This window comes from Schistocerca americana, chromosome 5 (genome assembly GCF_021461395.2).
Source record: "Schistocerca americana isolate TAMUIC-IGC-003095 chromosome 5, iqSchAmer2.1, whole genome shotgun sequence".
NCBI classification, from domain to species: domain Eukaryota; kingdom Metazoa; phylum Arthropoda; class Insecta; order Orthoptera; family Acrididae; genus Schistocerca; species Schistocerca americana.
In genome coordinates, this window is record NC_060123.1 from 365,421,271 (window position 1) to 365,446,672 (window position 25,402).

The 25,402-nt window shown below is 42.8% G+C and overlaps 1 protein-coding gene across 1 annotated transcript in view; it reads right to left on the bottom strand.

The window, feature by feature from the left end:
- LOC124616386 (mucin-17-like) overlaps positions 1–25,402 on the bottom strand; it is a 258,939-nt gene that overhangs the window by 25,210 nt on the left and 208,327 nt on the right. The window contains exon 4 of the mRNA XM_047144691.1: positions 11,202–11,428. Coding sequence (XP_047000647.1) covers positions 11,202–11,428 — 227 coding nt within the window. The remainder of the gene's footprint in view (positions 1–11,201; positions 11,429–25,402) is intronic.

Consider the following 25,402-nt stretch of genomic DNA (forward strand, 5'->3'; position numbering starts at 1 on the left):
TTGGCTGCGCTCTGGACTTAGAATCCGATTGCTGTATTGGAACTTGGACTTCATCGTTCACGTCAACGGACTTGTGATTTCCGCCGGAATTCTGGGTTTCACTTGCACTTCCTGGGCAATGGTATAACCACCATCATTTCCATAAGGTGTTAATTTACAACTTGGCCCTTGGTAACAGAATTATTTTGTATCAGTGATGTGTCAATGAACTATGGAACGTCGATATAGTTATTGTATTATTCCTGGTTATAACAGTAATTTACTTATCTGTTGATGTTCGCAGCAACACAGTCATTAAATTTGAAAAAAAACTTTCGATTTCTGTTTTAGTTTCTGTAGCATTGCGTTTCGGACTGAGTAAGACCTTGATTATATTCTTTCGTTTTGCTTTACCCGGCACCACTAACGGATTATTTATCCATAAAGTTTCCTGGTCCTGCCAATACAAAAATGGCACTCATCACTTGGTAATTCATTCACTTCATTCCCGCCATCGTACGATTGTTAATTCACTAGAATAATCAGCAGCCTCGACTGTTTCTGCTTCATCACCGCTGTCAAAGAAATCAGCATAATCTTCAAAAAAATGGTTCAAATGGCTCTGAGCACTATGCGACTTAACATCTATGGTCATCAGTCCCCTAGAACTTAGAACTACTTAAACCTAACTAACCTAAGGACATCACACAACACCCAGCCATCACGAGGCAGAGAAAATCCCTGACCCTGCCGGGAATCGAACCCAGGAACCCGGGCATGGGAAGCGAGAACGCTACCGCACGACCACGAGATGCGGGCGCATAATCTACTTCGTCAGATGATTTCAAAAGAGGGCGCTCAATTTAGTCTGTCGTCAATCATTTTCCGTGTGCAAACCTTGAAGACAATAGGAACAGTGCAATACTAATATTCAGTAACTAAATAATCATTCACTCGAAGTGTAAAAGATTGTTACTGATCTTCAAAACATTCAGTAGATTTTATGCCACATTTACTTACGCAGTGCCGTCTCAGTGTAGTTGTCCATTTCACAGAGAAGTCGCAGCTGTTATGAAGGGTCTTATAATGTGACAGCAGTGCAGCTTGTCGCCTTGCAATGTCATCGAAGCATATCTAGCACCGTTGTTGTGTGCTTTGCGCGCTAACTTAATTACGGAAAGAAAACTGGATTGGCGGCACTGTATGCCGCCATGCGCCCGCCGCAGGGTATGTGAGCATTAAACTTGATTGTAGCGAGTACTTTAGTGAATTTGTGTTCCATTTGTTGCGAGTTGTCATCGCTGATAGTGGTGGTGAGTAATACACTCTTCAGAAGCAAGCGAGACACATAATGTGCAGGATACACGCTTTCTTCAAGCGGAAAGCACGCTCATGCGCGTACCGCAATTCTCATTTCGAAACGTCAACAATGTAGTCCTAGTTTGTGCCTCGACATGCGAGAACCGATTATTCATTTGCATTCATGGTTTTATTTGACCGCAAACTCGCACTGCACAAAGCGAGTTGTGTGCTGAGACACATTTTTGGATACTGAGGAAATCCCACCTAGCACTGCACATCGCAGGTTCGGTGAGTGAAACTTAATTTTGACAGTCAGATCACTATTTTATAAAACGACAAGGCCACAGAGCAGATGAGCGGACCACTGAGCCCACATAACCCATAAATTTCATGATCATTGTAGTTCATATTCAGAGTCAGGCACATTTATTGTCAGAGTGCATTTACGAGGATAATATAAGTTCAGAGTTTAATGAGAGTAAAATACCTTAAGAAAGTGCTACATTGTGATTTCAGACAGGTTTAACAAATAGTCAGATGCGCTATATTCTGTGATCATTTGTTCTGTAATTACAATAATAATTCTAGTACAGAAATTGTTTTCTAAACTAACAAAGATTCGTAACTTTCAAGGCCAACATGTAACACAAAGTCATTTTGTCACAGTCAGATAGCGTGCGTAAAATTTATTGAATACAGATTTCTTTCTCGCAGTCGTATTGTTCGGTCGACCGTTTACTCTGGATTTCACATCGTGTATCTTGAGCTTCAATTATTTCTATTTTAGTCTTGAGATATTTTCATTCAACGTTTCTCAATTGCTCATCTTTGCATATTTTGCCGTGTGACTTCGCAATAACACGAGTATTAAAACATTTTTAAAGTATACCTCACTAGGCTTCAAAGTGGCACGGTTACATGAGACTATTGTTTAGCATAGTAACCAAGTATCTGTAAAGAACGGTCAGAACGTCCTACCAGTCCAACCAGTCCCCAACGACAGAAATCCGCTCCTTGGTTATGGATTCGCTCGAAAGCCGCTGTGTGAACGTTCTCATCGTTGGAAAATCTCTTTACCGTGGACGCGCTTTTAGCTTGCCAAAAAGATGAAAATCACATGGTTTATGATATGCACTTCCCAATCAGTATTATCCACCTCTGTGCGGCACCATTTCGCTACCGCTAGACGCGACACTGCATACCGCCAGGATTCAGAATAAATATTTGTGCAATTAAAACGTTTTGCCCATAAGAATTGTTCTGTGCCACGTACTTTGGAGTACGTTTTCAGCTGTCGCGTCTTCTCACTCCCACACTGCGATGTACTGTTATAAGAGATGTGGCTATAAAATAATGGGATTATTCCTGTAAAACATTTTATTTCAAAAACATACATATTTACTTACTGTCGTCCTCAGTATAATACCCTCTTCTATTTCTACAACTCTCCACGCGAATTTTCCATTGATGGAAACAGCCTCTGTGAGCTCCTTGAAGAGACGTGCCGCTTTTTCTTTCGCTGTTTCAGCGGAACGAAGCTTTGTTCCTTTGAATGCAGATTTGACCTTGAGAAATAGATAAAAGTCACATAATGCCAGGTCAGGTGAATAATGTGGGTGGTCTAACTCTGGGATGCTGCACTTCGCTAGAAAGTTCTTAAGATAACCACACGGTATGAGCATAACTCTTGACTTGTTCTTCCTCATTTCGGATCGATTTCCATTTTTTTTTTTTTTCAATTTACTCACGGAGTTAAGCAAGAACCTCAGGATAGTAGTGTTGCTCAATAATTTGACCTCCAGGAACCTAGTGAAGGTCCACAATTCCATGAATACCGAAAAAAAATTATCATCGTTTTCAGTCTTTATTTCCTCATTCGAGCTTTTTTTAGCTCTCTGTGAAGTTGGGCCTATCCAACGTATCAAATAGCGCTTCGTTTCTGGATCGTAAGATGTTATCACTCTTTCAAAGATATAAAGATAATTTTCAGTGGTATCCAAATTGTCAATACAAACATTTTCACGAGCTTCTTTTTGTTCGATAGTGACAATTTTCGGCACCACTTTCGCACACACTTTTCTCATGTTAACTTGGTTATGTAAAATTTGTTAATTCCTACAGTTTCAGCAATCGATCGCTTACTCAACGGACGGTCAGATTGCCTACTTTTTCGATATTTCCATCCATTTTTGATGTTGAATGGTGTCCCAGACGTGAGTCATCCTCAGCGTCTTCTCGGCCATTTTTGAAACGCTTGAAACATCACTCAAAAACTCGCGTACTTGATAAACAGTCTTCGCCATACACTTCTTTTGTAAAATACAGGTTTCAGTAGAAGTTTTTCAAGTTTCATGTGACACTTCACGACAATTCGTTGTTCTATTATTACTCTTATAATTTTTCCAACAAAACAAAAAACAGCTCGTACGCAAACGAAGGCCGCGGCCACAGTCATTTGTGAACAGACACCAGAGATGCCGCACTCGACTGAGAAGGTTGCCCGCGTCACAGCTATTGGTCGTTTTTGGGGCATGCGTACTTACTCTGTGACAACGTCGGTCCAGTTATTCTATAACAAAAACTCTCTACTCCACGCCCCACTCTTGTTGCGCAGTGATCTTAGCATGGGATGGCATGTGTGAAGTCGCTACGTAGAACGGCCGCCAAATTATCGCCAGCGCTCCACGCCACAAGTCTTGCTGCCCAACTCCATCAGTAAACTGCTCGGTTTTAGTCGACACAAAGTATGCCAGACCGACTTTGGTGAAAAGAACTATGTGCACACTGGCACAGCTGAGCTGAATTTCCACACTACATCATACGGTTCCTATACTGGAAGCACCTCTCAGTGTGCTTCACCCTCGTACAGGCAAACCTGTATAAATGTTTGTAACTATTCTACATCTTTGTTATTATTTATTACATACTGCTCCTCTCTATTTTAATTCTTGTGAAATATGTCTCATATACTCAGTAAGATAAATTTTTATGGACGATGTCGGTCATCCCAGTAAATGATTTACTTGTCATTTAATTTAATCCGAAGTCAATAAGTAACTATCATATTTAAGCTTGCTTCTAACTGATTATTTTGTCACTAAATATGTGGTGGAAACGCAACGCATTTTCTGGATTCAATACCACAAACCAGTTATAAAGATACAACCATTGCTATCATATGACGGACAGAAAAGGGCTAACTAATTATTAGCCGATTATTAAAGACCACTAATACAATCGGCAGTCTCCGTCTAACTTATCTTCACTGACTCCAATGGGCCCTTTCGTTTCACTTTTTTTTTATTTAGAAGTTTTTATATAGGCTCTGCTTAATATTTATAGTAAGGCTTCCCACACTCTACCACCTGAAACTGTTCGTTATATTGAATGCTTAAAGTGTGATGCTATTCGGCGCATCAGCTCTCCGTCAAGATTCAAACTGAGATCAGTCTCGGTCCGGCACACAGTTTTAATCTGCCAGGAAGTTTCATATCAGCGCACACTCCGCTGCAGAGTGAAAATCTCATTCTGCAAACATCCCCCAGGCTGCGGCTTAGCCATGTCTCCGCAATATCGCCGGCCGGAGTGGCCGAGCGGTTCTAGGCGCTATAGTCTGGAACCGCGCGACCGCTACGGTCGCAGGTTCGAATCCTGCCTCGGGCATGGGTGTGTGTGATGTCCTTAGGTTAGTTAGGTTTAAATGGTTCAAATGGCTCTGAGTACTATGGGACTCAACATCTGAGGTCATCAGTCCTCTAGAACTTAGAACTACTTAAACCTAACTAACCTAAGGACATCACACACATCCATACCCAAGGCAGGATTCGAACCTGCGACCGTAGCGGTCGCGCGGTTCCAGACTGAAGCGCCTAGAACCGCTCGGCCACACTGGCCGGCGTTAGTTAGGTTTACGTAGTTCTCAGTTCTAGGGGATTGATGACCTCAGAAGTTAAGTCCCATAGTGCTCAGAGCCATTTTTTCCCCGCAATATCTTTTCTTTCAGGAGTGCTAGTTCTGCAAGGTTCGCAGTAGAGCTTCTGTAAAGTTTGCAAGGAAGGAGACGAGATACTGGCAGAAGTAAAGTTGTGAGGACGGGGCGTGAGTCGTGCTTGGGTAGCTCAGATGGTAGAGCACTTGCCTGCGAAAGGCAAAGGTCCCGAGTTCGAGTCTCGGTCGGGCACACAGTTTTAATCTGCCAGGAAGTTTCATGTCAACGCACACTCCACTGCAGAGTGGAAATCTCATTCTGAGATGAGTGTGTGCAAATTCCATTGCGCCGGTAAAGCGAGACTGTCCTCTATGTGAGAATAGTATGCTGTGCCAGGTGCTGCTGATGGAGAAAAATAAAGCAGATACTTCTTTCACTGCCGCTCTTTCTTCATTGGCTGAACTGAAGTTCACGCTTCAACACCCAAACGCTAAGAAACGAACGTAAGGAAGTTTCAAATCAGCACACAGTCGACTGCAGAGTGGAAACTCATTTGGAAACAGTCCTCCAGTATGCGGCTAAGCTACATCCCCGCAATATGCTTTCTTCCAGGAGTGCTAGTCCTGCAAGGTGTGCAGGAGAACTGTGAGGTCTGGAAGGCAACAGATGAGCCACTGGCGGAAGTAAACCTGTCCCGAGGGTTGTGAGTCGTCTCTGAATAGCTCAGTCGGTAGGGCAGTTGATGACGAAAGGCAAGGGTCTCAGGTTTGAGTCTCAGTCCGTCACACAGTTTTAATCTACCAGGAAGTTTCAAATCATCGTCCACTCAATTGCGAAGTGAAAATTAATTCTGGGAACGTAAAGATAAACTTCGCCAAATGTCGGGAACGGTAACAGCGTGAAGTAGAGTAAGTTGATCTGCGACCTACCAAGAAAACTCTTTGCTGAATGACGTAATATTGGTTCGCTGTCAAGACTGGAATATTCTTTTTACGAAACACTTTCAGTAAATATTTTTAACCTGTCGCTGTAAGTCTGGAACTAAACATACAGAAACAAACGTCGTCATCTGGGAAGGGCAGGAGGACGAAGGGGTTGCAGTTGTGCGTGGACGGATGTATTAGGGAGACCGGAAATTAGTGTTCTCTTTTACGTTAGAGTCATACAGATAATTTGAATTTTCTCATTTGGAGAAAACAAAAGAAGCGATCTCTTTTACTTGCTACAAACTTTCTAAAGTCAAGGTTGCGTAGATATTTCTTTATTTAAAACAAACAATTACGACAAACTTCGCTGTCATCTTCAGGTCTTAAGAAATCTTTTTGTTATGAAACATTTTTATAGTTCAGTTATGTCGAACCTTTTATAATGTGCTGTTTTTACCCACATGACAACTTGGCGTGAGGTCCTAAAAAGATTTTTTAAGACCTGAAGACGACAGCAAAGCCTGTCGAAACAGATTGTTTTAAATAAAGAAATAATTATGCGATCTTGGCTTTAGAAAGTTTTTATCAAATAGATAAACTGTTAATAAGTCTCTATGTTTAATTAGTGATGTAATTACCCTAGTTATCAACAACCTTTATCCGTCTACATTTTCAATGCCGGATGCTAAAAATCAATTGGTTTTTGAGAAAATTTCTGGAGACAGCAGTTTGGATATACACTATGTGATCAAAAGTATCAGGACACCTGGCTGAAAATGACTTACAAGTTCGTGGCGCGCCCTCCATCGGCAATGCTGGAATTCATTATCGTGTTGGCCCACCCTTAGCCTTGATGACAGCTTTCACTCTCGTAGGCATACGTTCAATCAGGTGCTGGAAGGTTTCTTGGGGAACGGTAGCCCATTCTTCACGGAGTGCTGCACTGAGGAGAGGTATCGATGTCCTTCAGTGAGGCCTGGCACGAAGTCGGAATTCCAACACATCCCAAAGATGTTCTTCAAGATTCAGGTCAGGACTCTGTGCAGACCAGTCCATTACAGGGATGTTAATGTCGTGTAACTATTCCGCCACAGGCTTTGCATTATGAACAGGTGCTCGATCGTGTTGAAAGATCCAGTCGCCATCCCCGAATTGCTCTTCAACAAAGGGAAGCAAGAAGGTGCTTAAAACATCAGTGTAGGCCTGTGCTATGATAGTGCCACGCAAAACACCAGGGGGTGCAAGCCTCTCCATGAAAAACACGACCACGCCATAACACCACGGCCTCCGAATTTTACTGTTGGCACTACACACGCTGGCAGATGACGTTCACCGGGCATTCGCCATACCCACACCCTGCCATCGAATCGACACATTCTGTAACGTGATTCGTCACTCCACACAACGTTTTTCCACTGTTCAATCGTCCGATGTTTACGCTCCTTACATCAAGCCAGGCGTCGTTTGGCATTTACCGGCTTGATGTGTGGCTTGTGAGCAGCCGCTCGATCATGAAATCCAAGTTTTCTCACCTCCCGCCTAACTGTCACAGTAGTTTCAGTGGATCCTGATGCAGTTTGGAGCTCCTGTGTGATGGTCTGGATATTAAGACCATCTTCAACTGTCGTCGGTCTCTTGTCAGTCAACAGACGAGGTCGGCCTGTATGCTTTTGTGCCGTAAGTGTCCCTTCACATGTCCACTTCACTATCACAATGGAAACAATGGACCTAGGGACTTTGAGGAGTGTGGAAATCTCGCGCACAGACGTACGACACAAGTGACACCCAATCACCTGACCAATTTCGAAGTCCGTGAGTTACGCGGAGCGCCCCATTCTGCTCTCTCACTGACTACTGAGGTCGTTGATATGGAGTACCTGGCAGTAGGTAGCAGCAAAATGCACCTAATATGAAAAACGTATGTTTTTGGCGACGTCCGGATACTTTTGAGCATATAGTGTAGTCCAAATTTTCACATTTTCGCATTTCTTGCCATTACAAAATGTTGTAGTGATCGATATAAATGGCAATCCTATGGCGCAATATAGGGCGAGTATGATGGGTGAGGCAATACCTCCCACCCCAACACATTAATTTTTTCCAAAATTCGTCTTCTACTGTGCTGTTTTGCTTTATCGTGTAGTAGAATAACGCCTGTTGACAATCGTTGGGTGTTTTTCAGTCAAAGACTGATTTACTCGATCCAACTGTTCGCAGTAAAAGTCTACGTTCACAGTTTGTCTAGGTTACGGCATTTGAAAATGAACGACCCCGTTAGTACTCCACCAAACACACAAAAACGCCTTTTTGTGGTGTAAACCCGACCTATCGGTACTTCGTGGAAATTGATTCGGAGAGAGCCACTACCTTTTGCGTTTTGGATTATCACAGGACACATTTGTCACCGCCAGCGATCAAGAGATCACAAAAAGCTTCTGTGTTGTGTCCTGAAGCAATAAGTCGCATGTGGTAGATTCGTTAGCTTTGTTTGTCTTTACTAATCTGTTGCAAATATTCTTGGATGTTCAGCCAAGATTGGTTAAGAGTGTTTGACAGTTCCTCGATTGTTTGGTACGTAATTGTTTCCACTTCCGGCCTTTAACATGCCATTGTCTAAAGCTGTCGGTCATCGTGACGGATAAGAGTCGGAAAGATCAGAATTACCGGATTTGGACTTAGAAGAGCCATTTACGAATGTCTAATGCACTTGTATAAACATCGCAAATGCTTTTGGTAGCAACTGTTGCGTTATTATCCTTGCAAAATTCAAAAAGCATACGATGCCGGATATGTACCTCTTCTGGCATTTGGCCGACAGTTTCAATATGACGTTAGAATGTCTCTGGTATGTCTTTGAACTACAATGTGTGGTGATAAATGAAAAGCCAATATCAATATGCGCATAAACTACATTACTTTCCAGTCACCCCGACAAATACAATCCGCATGCAGTACAGAGCTCTACACAGCCACGCCGAAATTTCACTGGGCGGCCAAAATTACAGGAAGGCACTAGCTGTGACCTTAACAGCAAGTAGCTCCTCCGCCACTGAAACCAATGCAGTGAATCCGTCTCCCTACAGTCTCGGTAGAAACAGTTTCGTGATGCGCCACATTCAATCGGCGCAATGATACTCACCGCGGATGACCCCGTATGGATTTGCAGATGAAACATTCTGTTTGTCAAGCACTTGTGGTCGTCCTGTGGAGCAGTTTAAGCGTGGAAACATTGTCTCTACGACACGAAAAATCCTCCTAAACACAAATTACCTCGGAAACCCGAATTGTTATGGACTCTCCCGTGCGTCTTCCATCGATTATCGTCCCACTTTCAAAGTCAGTTAACTTGTGACGTACTGCCATATTCAGTGCACATCTACCTGCAACAGCCTGCTCAGATTTCGTGCCTACTCTCACAGGTACACTTCATCTAGGTCTGATGTTCGGGCTTGATGCACTAAACTTCTTTAAATAAATGAACTCTTCGAGTGACTTTTGTCCATTCCGTTTACTGTTTACCACTCAACTAATACTTTTACTGCAGGAATGTGGTGCTGCGTCTACTGGTACCTATGAGTGTGTAGGACTGCATGCCACCCTGATGACAGCAGTGACGCAGCATATACACTCCTGTTGACACCGAAACATTGGGGAGCAATCGTAATCGATGACAGCTCAGCCAATGCCCATAACTCAGGAACGTTGGCTGGAGCAGAATTCAAGGTAAGCTCGATGACGTCCCTTCTTCTTTTTGTTCTAATAGCTGTCCATTTCGGATGCTGTGACCATCATAGCTACACCACTTTTCGTTGTTCGAAAAAGTTTCTCGCTGGTTTGTGAACTGTTGTTCTTAAGCTTCCTAGCAAAGACGTTCTTCTTCTGCTTGGTTTCTTTTATCAGGTATATTTCATTGAAGAATCTTCTACAGCAATTTATCGCTGTTTCCATTCCTCATTAGGTGGCAGAGATGTTGCATTTTACTGCGTCGAGGATTCCTTTTTATTCCTTATTTTTGCGGAGCATGTCGTTTTAATAATTTTATCTGCCCATGATACTTCCTGAAATGCTTCAATTCGTCCTCCCCCGCCTCTCCCCTCTAGGTCAAAATCCAGCTCTCAGCTCCATAGAAAAGGATGGGAAACATGTAACAACGTAAACATCTTCGATTGGAAGCTTGTGGTTGCTGAACACACTTATTTTACGAAACGCAGCTCTAGTTATCTCATTGGTTTTTAACGTTAGTTCCTAGATAAATGTGTTTGTTTCCTTGTTCAATAATCTTACCACTACTGTTTGGATGACAGTTTGGTATGTCTTTCTTGCTGACATCCTAGATGTGCTAAGTAGGACAGAGTTCTGGTGACTTTCAGGTGAAAGTGGGGGAGGGGAGGGGGACTTACAAACATTCCATGTCCGAAGAAAATCTCTCAGAGCTTTCTGATCCAGTTACACTATTTCGAAGGGATGGCTGAGACACTATGTTGCTGAAGGTATAGGTCGCCCACGAGCAAACACATGCGCATGAACGTACGTGGGACCTATCGCTTCATTTGGTGTTTTTTACGCAATCGCTCAAGTCATTGGCGGCTACCATCGCGTACCGCGGCTTAGTAGTCCAGACGGCCTTTTCCAACGCTTAGTACATCCTTACATCTGTTGGACAGTTACTTCTGTTCTCCATAGGACAACTTTAGAGGTAGTGTATCGCGTGTGACGGGCATCAACGATCTGGAAGCGATGAAATGCCCTGATAACACGCTTATTGCCCATCCTGACCTCGACTACCTTATCCAATCACATTACACTCCGAACTGTTACAATTTCTGTGTCGTCCTCTACTACTTAGCAACTGCCTCTGCTGGAATTGGTCACGAATGTGTACTTTTGTTCCCTTACGTAATAAACTGCTGATAGAGACTTACAAGCAAATGATTTTGATATTTGAGCTAGTGTAAACGATGTCTAACGGAAAGGACCTGCAAGTGAGACTCCATCTTGATAGCTGCGTTCTGTCAAGAGACAGCTTGCTCAAACGTTGCAGGTGAGATGAGAGCGCGGTGTCGTACCTGCGGCAGGACGAGGTTGCCCGAGTACTCCGGTATGGGCAGGTGCGGGCTGCCAGCGCGGAAAACGGCGGAGCCGGGGCAGTCGACGTTGTTCCACCAGTCGCAGGTGCCGATGTCCTGGTTGAACACCGAGCCGTTGGGGCACAGCGCTGACGACTTGGGCACCGGCGACGGACCCGCACACACGTGGAACACCTGGCAGCGCGTCTCCGGGTCGGCGTGGTACCCTGCAGCGTGTAACAACATCCCATCTCAGTGCTCGGATAAGCATCGTTGACGAGCACCGTCCGCTAGCACATTTGTTCCTGCTTGATAGTGTATGTTTTTCTGGTGACAGAATTGCACATTACAAAGAGTGAATAAAGTGTGACCATTTTCACATGTGGCTCTGCGTCTGCATAGTGCACATCTAACAAAGTGATCTTTTCAACTTGCCACAGGTACGGGATGGACAGTGGCTAGTATGGTTGGGGGGGGGGGGGGGAGAGAGAAGGGGGGGGGGCGAGGACCAACAGCTGCTCTCATCAAGGCCACTAAACTTGTAGGTATATCGGTGCCATCATTCATCCTATGAGGGATACACGACAGGCGGATACAATGACAGATCCTAGTGGCAGTCATCCTGCAGTGGTAGACAGTATGAGTAGGAGCAACAACGCCCAGCCTACGAATAAGCGCCCAGTAAACCTATACAGGGTGTTGAAAAAAAAGAATTCTGTATTTTGAGAGGTTGCGTTCTAAGATGCGTACCTTAAAAAGTATGATCACTTGTTTATCTTCCTGCTGTGAAACACATCTCTTCTACTGCAAGCTATTTGCTGTTACGAAAGATCTACAGAATGTGGGAAACAAATGAGGGCACATTTCTCTGTTATTGTCCGTGGATGCAGCATGCAGTAAACATCTGTTAACGTTGTTACTGTGAGCCGTATTCACAGTTCTGGGTAAGTGCAGCGCATACGTTAATTCTAATGGAACCAGATCGTGTTTTGATAAAATTGTGGCACTGCCTTTACATTTTAGTTTTATCGTTGCATTAATCAGCGTAATGGAAGTCTATTATTCCTCTTGGGATATGGCATCCCGATCTTCTGTTAGAGTCTGGCACATGGAAGGTCATAATAGATCTTGTCTACCTATCACAGATAATAGACTGTACAGAAGTGTTCTATTACATTTGAATTTACAATGATTGTACTGTATTCGTTTATATGTGACTGTGTATGTTCTGTCTTCAAAGTACGTGTGTGGGTCAGTGTGTGTGTGTGTGTGTGTGTGTGTGTGTGTGTGTGTGTGTGTGTGACTGATGGGAGCACGTGAAGTATAACTGTTTGTGTTGTTGATGTCGAAGGCAGACAATGGAGAGCGCATACTGCAGCTCTGAATCATTGACAATATTCCCCATAATGTATAATGTCTTCATCTCCGTCTTCACTCTCCCTCAATCCCTCTTTCTCTTTTATGGCCACAGTCTCTCATTGACCATCAATATCTCTTCTCTCTTTGGCTCCCACTGCCGTTGTCTTCATCTATCTCTCTTTCACTGCAACTCTCTCTCTCCCTGCATCACTGTCTCCTCTCTCTATCTCTCCCACTGCAACTGTCTCCTCTCTTTTCCATCTCCAGTGTCTCTTTGTTACTCTAGTTCAGGACAAAAAGCGCAAATATGTTTGCATGCCGAAATTTTTGGTGAGGAAGGCGGAAAAAAGATTGATGCAGCTTGTTCTCCAATTTCCTTTACAGTTTTTAAAAGACGAACGTATTCGCCTGTTTTTGCTCTGCCAGGAGCATTTTTTCGCTGTTTTCCTGCTACAGCCGGTAGTGCTATTTGTAGAAAACGGATTCCATACGTAGTAAATTTTTGACAGATTATTTATGTACTCAGGTACAGTAATATACTTTGACACATAAGAACAACAAGTAAGTACGCATAACATAAGATTAAATCATTTTCTTTATATTTTTTCTGGGTGCTTCGCTCATCGATCGCCATTTATCGAAAACTGACGGCTTATGATTTATATCTTTAAAAAGTAAAAATGTTATTAGAAATATTTTAGAGAATTTGCAGTTTTTCCAGTTTTACATAATTTTTGGCAGTCATTTCCAATTTCTTTTCAGGCTTGTTAAGATCTATTTTAGCCCATTTTTTTGTCGCTGCAGTACCACTTTGGCATATTTGTGTAGGTGTGAAGTGCCCTTTCTACAGAGATAGAGCATTATAAAGTTTTGCTGATGAAAAAATGCTGACTAAAAACTAATTTGGCTACCTTTCCATGTGTTCACCACGTCAGTTAAAATTACATTTATACCTCAGGTTGGATATTACGCGCATACGTACTGTAACTTTGAACCTCTGGATATCTGTAACGGATAATGACATCGGAAAGAGTTTCAAGGTCACCCAACAACATCGTCATGGGAGTATAAGGTAAAACTTTGCCATGAACAGAAGTTATAGATGTGGCCATCCCGACAATTGATACTGTTGGTACCCAAAAAGCATGGTTTTTCGGGATTTTCTCAAGAACCGCCCATATAAGACTAACGTGGCGGCGAGTGACTGACGTACGTTAGCTTGGCTCGCAAGTTTACGTGAAATCTGGAGGTGTTTTAAGCAGTTAGGCTAAATGGTTCAAATGGCTCTGAGGACTATGGGACTCAACTGCTGAGGTCATTAGTCCCCTAGAACTTAGAACTAGTTAAACCTAACTAACCTAAGGACATCACAAACATCCATGCCCGAGGCAGGATTCGAACCTGCGACCGTAGCGGTCTTGCGGGTCCAGACTGCAGCGCCTTTAACCGCACGGCTACTTCGGCCGGCGCAGTTAGGCTAGTGTACATATACTAAAGCCGTATATCTAATGCCGAGTGTCGTATTTTACATCACATACTGAGCCCCAATTACACGGAATCGCACTAAAAATGGAAAATCGCCGAACAACGCGCAGTGCAGCCAACCGCCAGGCCGGCGACAGCGCAGGCGTGGAGTCTACCCCGGGAGCTGCGACCGCTCCGCCCGGCATCGCTGGCGTCGCCGCACTCGTGAAGGCTGAGGTGAGGTGAGTGCCGCGCTGCAGGCTAAGGAGACGCTCGGGCTTGTTGTCTAAACCATCACTGATGCTGTCACTGCAGCTGTGACGGACAAAATACAGAAAACTCTGGAGGCGAATGCGAGCGAGATCCGTGCACTGGACACATCGTTAAAAGCAAGTGAGCAGAAAGCACGACTGCTCGAACAGAAATTGATCGAGAAGACGGACGAGCTCGAACAATATCAGAGACGCAATAATCTCAGACTGTTCGGCATTCCAGAGAGCAGCAGAGAGAACACAGATGAACTTGTGATAAACCTTGTCCAAGAAAAGCTAGGCGTGCAGGTGACTCTGAGTGACATTGACAGAAGTCATAGAGTGGGTCGTAAGTCGCCAGGTTCTACAAAACCAAGACCTATAATAGTGAAATTTATGTCGTATAGGAAAAGATCTGAAGTCTTCAGAGCAAAGAAGAATCTCGCGAAGTCGGGTCTGACAGTACGCGAGGATCTGACCTCTGAAAGACTAAACATTCTGAAGAGTGCGATTTCGAAATTTGGGCTGCAGAACGTATGGACAAATGACGGTAGGATAATGGTTAAGACCGAAAACGGAAAGAAAACAATTTGCAGTGTAAATGAACTCGAAAGCCTGTGCTTTAGAAGCTAAATCACGTCTAATCTTGCTGCCACTAATCTGTATGTTTATATTGTTTACACTGTCAACTATAGCTTAACGATTGTATTATCAAATGGTTCGTTTCTCTACATAACTATTTTTTTGTCTCTAATTATTTTTTCTCGTGTAGTTTTGTTATTATTTGTATTATCAACTTTTCGTTTCTCCACATAACTGTTTTCATCTTTAATTATTTTTCTCATGTAGTTTTGTTAATTACTACATAAGGTGGTCTCATTTCCATCCTTAATTGGCAACCCACCATCATACTTTGGTTGTTATCCTCATAAGTGTAATTAATATCACGCTCTGCCGTTCCGAGCAGATTACTCCCGTTGTGTTTAGCGTAATTCCTTCCCCTGCCAACCCACGGCTACTTCCAGAACCGTTGCAGACCTCACTGACCTTGGCCGCAGATCCCGTTGCCTCCCTGGGGACCCACCCCCTCCCCCTCACGGCCGCTTTCACTGCACAAAACTGGGAGGACACTCCCTCACCCCCCCCCCCCCCCTCCCTTCACACGCATTCCGCATTTCTCATGCCAGACCCTCTTGTCACCGCTAACCACGACCCGCAAACATCGGTCGGCAGCCTCCTCGGGCAATCAACACCCGAACGCACCAAGCTGCATATTGCACATGCAAATGTCCAGTCTCTGCCAGCTCACTTCGACGAGTTCAAATATATATTTCAAACTGCTGATATACACGTATTACTTTTGTCAGAGACTTGGCTCAAACCAAGTATTCCTACAACTTCCGTAAACCTAGATGGCTATATCTTTCTCAGGCACGACAGATGCAACAGACGAGGGGGCGGAGTAGGGGCGTACATACGCTCTGATTTGTCACCTACAGTACTACACACATCCGACAACAATGTAGATAAACAAGAGGAATATATGTTCATTGAGATCAAATCCCTTAACAGAAAGTGCTTAATATGTGTCCTTTACAAACCTCCTAAAGTAGGCGGGTTCGCCTGCTTCGAGACTGCCCTCTCTAGTCTCGAATCGTCATATGAACATGTAATTATAGCAGGTGACACCAACATTAATTTTCTGCGCAATAGTCCTTCCTCTGGGAAATTCAAGAGAATGCTTTCTTCCTCAAATATGACGCTACTTCAGCTGGCACCTACTCATCACACGACTACCAGCCACACTTTCATAGATATATTCGCAACGAAATCTCCAAACAGAATAATCCGCACCTCTCAAATATCTGCGCCCGGCATGTCTACCCATGACATCATTTTCATGACGTATTCACTAGAATGTCCTAGAAAGAAGCAAAAACTGTCTACATACCGAGACCTCAAACGCATAAATTTGCCTGAACTCGAAAGTGAGGCACAAGAAATAGTTTGGGCGATGACCTCTACTCCCCTCACGGACATAAACGACAAACTCCAGGATTTCACTAACAAAATTACTCAACTATATGACAAATATGCTCCAATAAAGACCAGAAAAGTAAAAAGGCAACCTGCACCTTGGCTGACTGAAGAGCTAAAAGAGCTCATGAATCTCAGAGACGCTGTACATCGAGCATACAAGATACACCCTACACCTGAAAATCATACTGTTTACAAGCAAAAACGAAACAAAGTCAGTCAAGCGGTGAGAAACGCTAAGCTCAGGCATGCCCGTACATTAGCTGACAATAGATGTAGACCAGCTATCCTGTGGAAAAATCTCCACAGTCTCGGTTTAGGCAAAATAAAAGTTACAGAAAATCCCATGGTCCCAGCTAAAGAACTAAATAGTTTCTTCGCATTACCTACAACTTCAATTGAACCGCAAAAAAAAAAAAAAAACAGAGAATCATTGTTTACTTCATGGGGATGAATGACTGTAGCAAAGAAAAATTCTATCTACAGCACGTCACTTGCAGTACTGTCAAGAAAGCCATAATGTGGATTAGATCAGCATCTACTGGACATGATGGCATCACTATCCAGATGGTAAAACTTATTATTGACCAACTATTGCCCTCTATGACAGACATTTTCAACGATTCATTAATCACAAGTGTTTTCCCTGAGGTCTCGAAACTGGGACAAATTAAGCCACTGCCCAAAAAGACATCGCCACAGCACCCTCTGACTACCGCCCCATCTGCCTTCTTCCTGCACTATCAAAGGCCTTAGAATATATAGTTCATGACCAGCTCACCAACTACCTAACTACTAACAACCTACTAGACGAATACCAATCTGGTTTCCGTAAACATCGAAGCACAACATCCGCACTGATAAAGGTGACAGATGACCTGAAACTTGCCATGGACAGACAAGAAGCGACTATCATTTGCTTCTTAGATTTCAGCAAAGCGTTTGATACTGTAGACTTCGACATCTTACTAGCCAAACTTAGCGGTCTAAACTTCTCACCAAGTGCAGTGCAATGGTTTCGCTCATACATGACGTCTCGTCAGCAACGCGTCCCGTCTGGGAATACAAAATCACAATGGCGGCAGGTAGTGTCAGGCGTTCCCCAAGGCTCAGTATTAGGTCCTATACTCTTCTCTCTGTATGTCAATGATGTGTCATCGGTTCTGACCTATTGCAAATATCATATGTATGCTGATGACCTTCAGTTGTGTCTAAGTGCGAAACCAAGCAACCTCAAGAAAGCTATTGAAAATTTCAATACTGACCTCGATGCACTGTCAAAATGGGCACAGGACATAGGTCTAAAACTAAACCCATCTAAAACCCAAGCGGTACTTGTTGGTCACTCTAAGCTCATTAGCCCAAAACATCGGGAATCCGTACCATCTCTTATCCTAAATGGAACAAATATTAACTTCTCTCCCTCAGCAAAGAGTTTGGGAGTGATAATAGATGAAAATCTAAATTGGACAGAGCACGTAACTGCAGTGTGCAAAAAAGTATCAGCATCCCTTCATGTCCTACAAAAATATAAGAAACTCTTCCCTTTCGATCTGAAAAAGAAATTAGTACAAACGCTTATACTCCCAATCATTGACTACAGTGATATTATCCTACAAGGCCTCTCTCAGGAAAATTCGCGACGTCTAGAACTGGTCATGAATGCCTGCGTCCGATATATCTGTGACGTTCGACTTTTTGATCACATTTCACCAGCATAAGCAAAATTGTCCTGGCTGCGTGCAGACAAACGCAGAAATTACCATACACTCTGTGTCATCTACTGCCTTATAAACGTACACTGTCCCTCATATCTCTCCTCGTCCCTAACGCTCATGTCGGAACAACATGACAGAAACACACGTTCCCATTATAATAAAATCCTCTCTGTTCCACTGCATCGTTCAGTCACCTTCTTCAAGTCCTTTACAGTAGCAGGAACCCGACTATGGAATAACCTCCCTCGTTATGTTAGAGAACTTAAAAATATGTCCAGCTTCAAAAAACAGTTAATGACGCATCTACATAAGCAACAGTAACGCTTTCCTCTGTACGTGAATGCACTTCACCTCATTACTTCCCTCTTTCCCCCTCCTTAAATCTCCCTTCCCCAAAACTCGCTACACTAGTAAACATCTACTTTACACACCAAGATATTAATGTACATCTGCACAAATCTTCATTACTATTGCCAATTTTTCTCATGTTTATCATTATTATTTGATTTTTTGCTGCTATTATTATTACTTTTATCATGATCTGTATGTATAGCACCTGTTGTAAAATACTGCCAGCATTTACTTTATTAGGTCTTAGTCATGTTTATCATTATTATTTGACTTTTTTTTACTGTTATTATTATTGCTTTTATCATGATCTGTATGTATAGCACCTGTTGTAAAAATACTGCCGCATTTACTTTATTAGGTCTTAGTCACTACTCTTTATTCATATTGTCACTAGAGTAATCTAATTTTCTCATTTAAACTATTGTCATGAGGTAACTCTGATGTGTGAAATGCTGCATATGTGGAACACTGGACCGATGTAAGAGATGGCCTGATGGCCCTAATCTGATCAGGTTAAATAAATAAATAAATAAAATAAATAAATAAGAAAAAGCTGCTTTTATAAGCCGCCTAATGTCCACTCTGGACGTCACCAGATACAAAAGAAGTAAGCGATTTTTTTCTATTTGCCTGGGCTGGAGGAAGTATATAGTGTTTATATTTTGACACTAGGATAGCTACAGCATGCCTGTTCTTGCGATAAGTATGTAAATGGTTGCTAAGTCAAGGGCTTATCTCTGTGATCAATAGAACTCGAGATACGACCCTCTAAAAATCGCATTTTCGTGCGGGCTTTTTGGAACATACTGGACCGATATCGTATGTAACGAAAATCTGGTTATTTACAAGCATTTACTGATCTGCACATTGAGTTCCATAGAAGGCTTCAGGTTAAGACCTACAGCGTGATATTTTCATCATCACAATCTATCCATCCATCGTCATCAAGATCATCATAATCAATTTTTTCAATCAAGCTTATAGTTATAAAACCTGTTGTAGTATTTTTAATGTCTTCAACTCACTTTCTCTTTCTTCACTTTCTTGATCTGTCCTCACTTCTCCATCTCCTTGGTCTACAGCTTTTAGTTTTCAGAAATCCCTTTGTTGCTGTGGGCGCAAATTACGTACTATGGCAGTAAATTTCGTCAAGGAGATAGCCTGTTCGAATCCCGCTTGCGGACGAAAATTTCGAGAACATTATGCTAGAAAGATGTAAAATTACGAATTACAATAGCGTGTGCCAATGAAATGAAATGATCGTATTGCATTTATTGGGCTGGATATCCCCTTCTGGGTTCGGCCGCTATATTGCAAGTCTTTTTAGTTGACGCCACTTCGGCGATTTGCGTGTCAATGATGATGAGAGACACACAACACCCAGTTCCCTGCCAGGTATCGAACTCGGGCCTCCTTGCGTGGTAGGCGGTAACGCTACTGCAGCGCTAAGGAGACGGACTGTGCCAATGATGAGGATTAAATCACAAAGCTGTCCCCACAGTGTCATGGAGCGAGGATATGCCACAATGTTGACTGTGAGCTGTCTGTAGGAATACACTTAGGTCTGTGGCCCCATTGGTGTAAGTCGAGAGGAATGAGTTTTATGTCAGCAACAAGTTGTCCTGTGTTCTTTCTTTTCATTTACATAATCATCTATGAAAACACTAGCAGAACACTGCTCTGAAGTCAACGCATTCTTTCATACGGCAGTCTTACACAATTGCCACAAATGCACGGGGTGGGCGGAACCAAGACAGAATCACCCTCACTAGAGCCTCATCAATGGAGCATGGAATATCCCCTCTGTCACCACACTCACTAATGAACATAGGTATTCACTGGATAAGTCTATCGCTATTCATTTTTATATTGTGCTTATTCCAGTTTCTTCTGTTGTCTAGAATTTTTGTTTTATTTCCAAATTTACAGAATTAACATCACGCCTGTAATGTCGATGTTTCTGACTCTTATTTCATCGCTGTACCTCCTGCACCATTCTAACAAAACTAAAAACTGAGTGGTATTAAGTATTTGCTCGTTTGTCACACAAATACATAGCCATTATGGTATGAAATATTCCGTTGCTTTGTTTTGTCTTATGAATACTTGTTTTGCGTGTATTCCGCAGCCCTGACAGGTTCTTCAGTATATCATTTTTCCACTTGTTATAAATATCACAACTCAAGCAACTAAAGTCATTAACTGTTTATAGATTTTCTTTCCTTATACGGTACTTTTGATTGACGTGCTTCATTTGTATTAAGCTTTGGCATCAGCTTTGTGACCGAGCGAGGTGGCGCAGTGGTTAGCACACTGGACTCGCATTCGGGAGGACGACGGTTCAATACCGCGTCCAGCCATCCTGATTTAGGTTTTCCGTGATTTCCCTAAATCGCTCCAGGCAAATGCCAGGATGGTTCCTTTAAAAGGGCACGGCCGACTCTTCCTTCCCCATCCTTCCCTAATCCAATGAGACCGATGACCTTGCTGTTTGGTCTCTTCCCTCAAACAATCCAAACTAGCTTTGTGGGTGAAAGCCGTGTACCGCATTATGAAGAAGCAATTAATGAAATGGTTTGCCAAACAGTGTGACGATCTGCTAAAAATACGTCATCTATAATTTGAAATGTGTTGTCATGAGTAGCGATATATGTATACAAACCTGACGAAGAAACGGTCATCGCTTGTATATTCTTCTCCTTCAACATATTTTTTCTTCTTCTTCTGAAAAACCAGGATAAGGTGTTATGGTCTTTTCCGGCCCTATCATCTCTTCCTTGGCCCTCCCAAACTCCTTCCGATAGAATTGTATTCCATAGCTTGTCGCGGGATTCTCTTAGGGGACAGGCGCAATACATGCTCTATCTAATTCTACTTTAGATGGATTACGGTTTCACTCAACGGGTGTACCCCCAGTTCTTTACTTTTTTTCTTAAATTCTTATTGTGCCTTCTCCTGTGAAGCGTTTCAGTCATTTCTAATGTTTCAAGCTGCCTTAGGTCTTTTGTTCTTATTGTTCAACTTTCCGCTCTATGTAGTACTGTGGTAGTGCCATGACGTTATAAAATTTCATTTGGGTTTCTCAACGCTTTACCCTTTAACGTTGTTCTTATCGTGCCACATAAGTTGACGGGTGTTAATTTTCTTATTTATGTCTTTCTCTTCTTCAGAAGTTATGCCACATCCTAGATACTGGAAACTGGATACCTTTTCTACTATTGTATTGCTGATGATTATCTTATTCCTTATGGGGCATTTTCCCAAAAAGGCCATTGTTTTCTTTTTTTGTTGTCTGTATCTTCAGACTATAATTCAGGCTTACATTTTTTAATCTACGTTCCGCAATTTGTTGTTTGACTTCACTGTCCTGTATGATTACCTGGCCGTCGGCAAAAACCATCGTATTTAGAAATTTTCCTGGTTCCGTTCTTGTATGTGGAGGTATTCTGTCCTTCACACATCCCCTGACCAGGTCGTAGTTGATAAACGTTGTTGGTGACATATTATAGCCTTGCTTTATTCTTTGATTTATTTCTATTTTTGGTGTCAGCTCCTTGCTAGTATCCATTCTTATGTCGGTTTTTTCATATAAACGTTATCACACTTTTATCAGGTGCATGGGGAAACCTCTTTTTTCATTGTTGACCAGAGTTTTTTTCTGTGAATGTGGTCAGGATCCTGTTCATAGTCGACAAATATTATGTATACTTCTTATTGAATTCTCATCTTAGAAGGCAAAATTCTTCGTATCACAACAACGGTAAATGAAATACCTTAATGAGAGCAATACCGTGAATTTGCTTAAGATAAGGAAATACAGTCTTACATTAAAATTTCTTAATTCGTTTAAAAGGACAAGTTGAAGTTTAAACGTAAACAATTAATAAAATATTACTATTAGCTAAGCAAGAAAACAAGAAATTCATCAGATCTTGATCTTTCTCTTATCAAAGCAGGGAAGTTCATTTGATCTTAATATCTCTCTTATCCAAAAGGTAACACATTAAATTGAATCTTAAGATCTTTCTCAAAGGAACCAGTTGATTTATTCTCAATTTCTTCTTAATCCAAAGAAAAACTTTTAATTAAGATTTTATCAAAAGATGAGACATGAATAAATATCATGCAATAACAGGGACTCCAGCAGGGCGTGGTGGCCGAGCGGTTCTAGGCGCTTCAGTCCGGAACCATGCGACTGCTACGGTCGTAGGTTCGAATCCTGCGTCAGGCATGGATGTGTGTGATGTTCGTAGATTAGTTAGGTTTAAGTAGTTCTAAGTTCTAGGGGACTAATGACCTCAGATGTTAAGTCCCATAGTGCTCAGAGCCATTTTTAAATAACAGAGACTCCCCAAAGGAATCGCCTGTGATGCTTGCAACAGACAATTCTCACACAACAGCGCTTTGTCAGGTTCCCCCAAAACGTAATTTACAAATTAACGCACCGATAAGTTACTTGTTTTCCCATTGACCCGAGGACTTGACCACGTGTGACGAACCAGTAAGGTTACAAACAGCCAAACTCGATCCAGCAAACAAATTCATTACGCATCACCAACTGGAGGCATCCATATAATAAATACCATTGGTGGGCTACCCAGATTTAGAAAACTTTAACGTGGAATTTCTGCCGTGCAGTCACAGCTCTTTCAAAAATGTGTGTGAGTTCTTAAAGTACCAAACTGTTGAGGTCATCGGTCCCTGGACTTACACACTACTTAAACTAACTTATGCTAAGAACAACACGCACACTCATGCCCGAGGGAGGACTCGAACCTCCGGCTGGAGGGGCCGCGCAGTCAGTGACATGGCGCCTCTAACCACGCGGCCACATCTCTTGCATTCTGCGATTTATGTAAAGGGGCGGTGCGGTACTTCGAGGTACCGAGCGCACGATAACCGATTCCAACATTTGACTACCGTAACATAAATACCGCTGGAGCCGGCATCCGTATCCATAGTATAGATGAGTTCACAGTTCTCCCCAAATTAAGGGTGTAGACACACTACAATACCTCACTTCTTACTGCACCAAACACTCCACATCGCACACGACTCTTTAAGAAACAGTAATCACGTGTCCCTCACATTCTGGTTCGCTCCGCCGTGTATCCAGTGCGGCAACAAAGCTCCACCAGCCGTCCCACGGCACCGGTTATTAGTTTTGAGTGCAGTTCCTCCTCTCCACGGCGACAGCGTTCGTTACCGTCTTAGAGCGATACCAAACCGGTCTACCGCCCACCGGCTCTGTTTCCGCCAGCGCGGCTCCGATCTCACGACCCAACAAGCTGGCCTTTTGCGGACGTGCGCTTCCAACGGACGATCGGCAACGCGGCGAATTTGAAATGTGCGTGCAACCAGCACAAGGGGCTTCTCCTTCTTTTCCCTGAATACCTGTTTTAATTCTGTCAAATCTATTAGATCTGCCCCGTCCTCTGCGTTTTCTTCTGTAGGCCCTTCAGCATCAGGATTATCATCATCTACGTGGATACTCTGCAAATCACATTTAAGTGCCTGGCAGAGAGTTCAGCGAACCACGTTCACTGTTCTCTATTATTCCAATCTAGTACAGCGTACGGAAATAATGAACATCTTTATCTTTCCATACGACCTCTGATTTCCCTTATTTTATCGTGGTGATCGTTCCTCCGTATGTAGCTCGGTGTCAAAAAAATATTTTCGCATTCGGAGGAGAAAGTAGGTGATTGGAATTTCGTGAGAAGATTCCGTCGCAACGAAAAACGCCTTTCTTTTAATGATGTCCAGTCCAAATCTTATATCATTTCTGTGACACTCTCTCCCATATTTCGCGATAGTACAAAACGTGCTGCCTTTCTTTGAACTTTTCCGATGTACTTCGTCAGTCCTATTTGCTAAGGATCCCACGCCACGCAGCAGTATTCTAAAAGAAGACAGACAAGCGTAGTGTGGGCAGTCTCTTTAGTGGGTCTGTTGCATTTTCTAAATGTCCTACCAATAAAACTCAGTCTTTGGTTAGCCTTCCCCACAAAATATTCTATGTGTTCCTTTGAATTTAAGTTATTCGTAACTGTAATACCTAGGTATTTAGTTGAATTTACGGCTTTTAGATTAGACTGATTTATCGTGTAACCGAAGTTTAACGAGTTCCTTTTAGCACTTTTCGTTACATGGGGTCAACTGCCACTTTTCGCACCATTCAGATATTTTTTCTAAATCGTTTTGCAATTTGTTTTGATCTTCTGATGACTTTATTAGTCGATAAACGACAGCGTCATCTGCAAACAACCGAGGAGGTCTGCTCAGATTGTCTCCCAAACCGTTTATATAGATGAGGAACAGCATAGGGCCTATAACACTACCTTGTGGAACGCCAGAAGTCACTTCTGTTTTACTCGATGACTTTCCGTCAATTACTACAAACTGTGACCTCTCTGACAGGAAATCACAAATCCAGTCGCATAACTGAGACGATATTCCATAAGCACGCAATTTCACTACGAGCCGCTTGTGTGGTACAGTGTCAAAAGCGTTACGGAAATCCAGAAATACGGAATCGATCTGAAATCCCATGTCAATAGCACTCAACACTTCATGTGAATAAAGAGCTGGTTGTGTTTCACAGGAACGATGTTTTCTAAACCCATGTTGACTGTGTGTCAATAGACAGTTTTCTTCGAGGTAATTCATAACGTTCGAACACAATATATATTCCAAAATCCGCAGCGCGGGATCGGCCGAGCGGTCTTAGGCGCTGCAGTCAGGGACTGTGCGGCTGGTCCTGGTGGAGGTTCGAGTCCTCCCTCGGGCATGTGTGTGTGTGTGTGTGTGTGTGTGTGTGTGTGTGTGTGTGTGTGTGTGTGTGTGTGTGTGTGTGTGTTGTTCTTAGCATAGTTGTGTAAGTTTAGGGACCGCTAACCTCAAAAGTTTGGTCCCTTAGGAATTCACACACACACACACACACACACACACACACACACACACACACACACACACACGCACAAATCTCCTTATAAGCTCAACGAACACGTACTGTGTGATT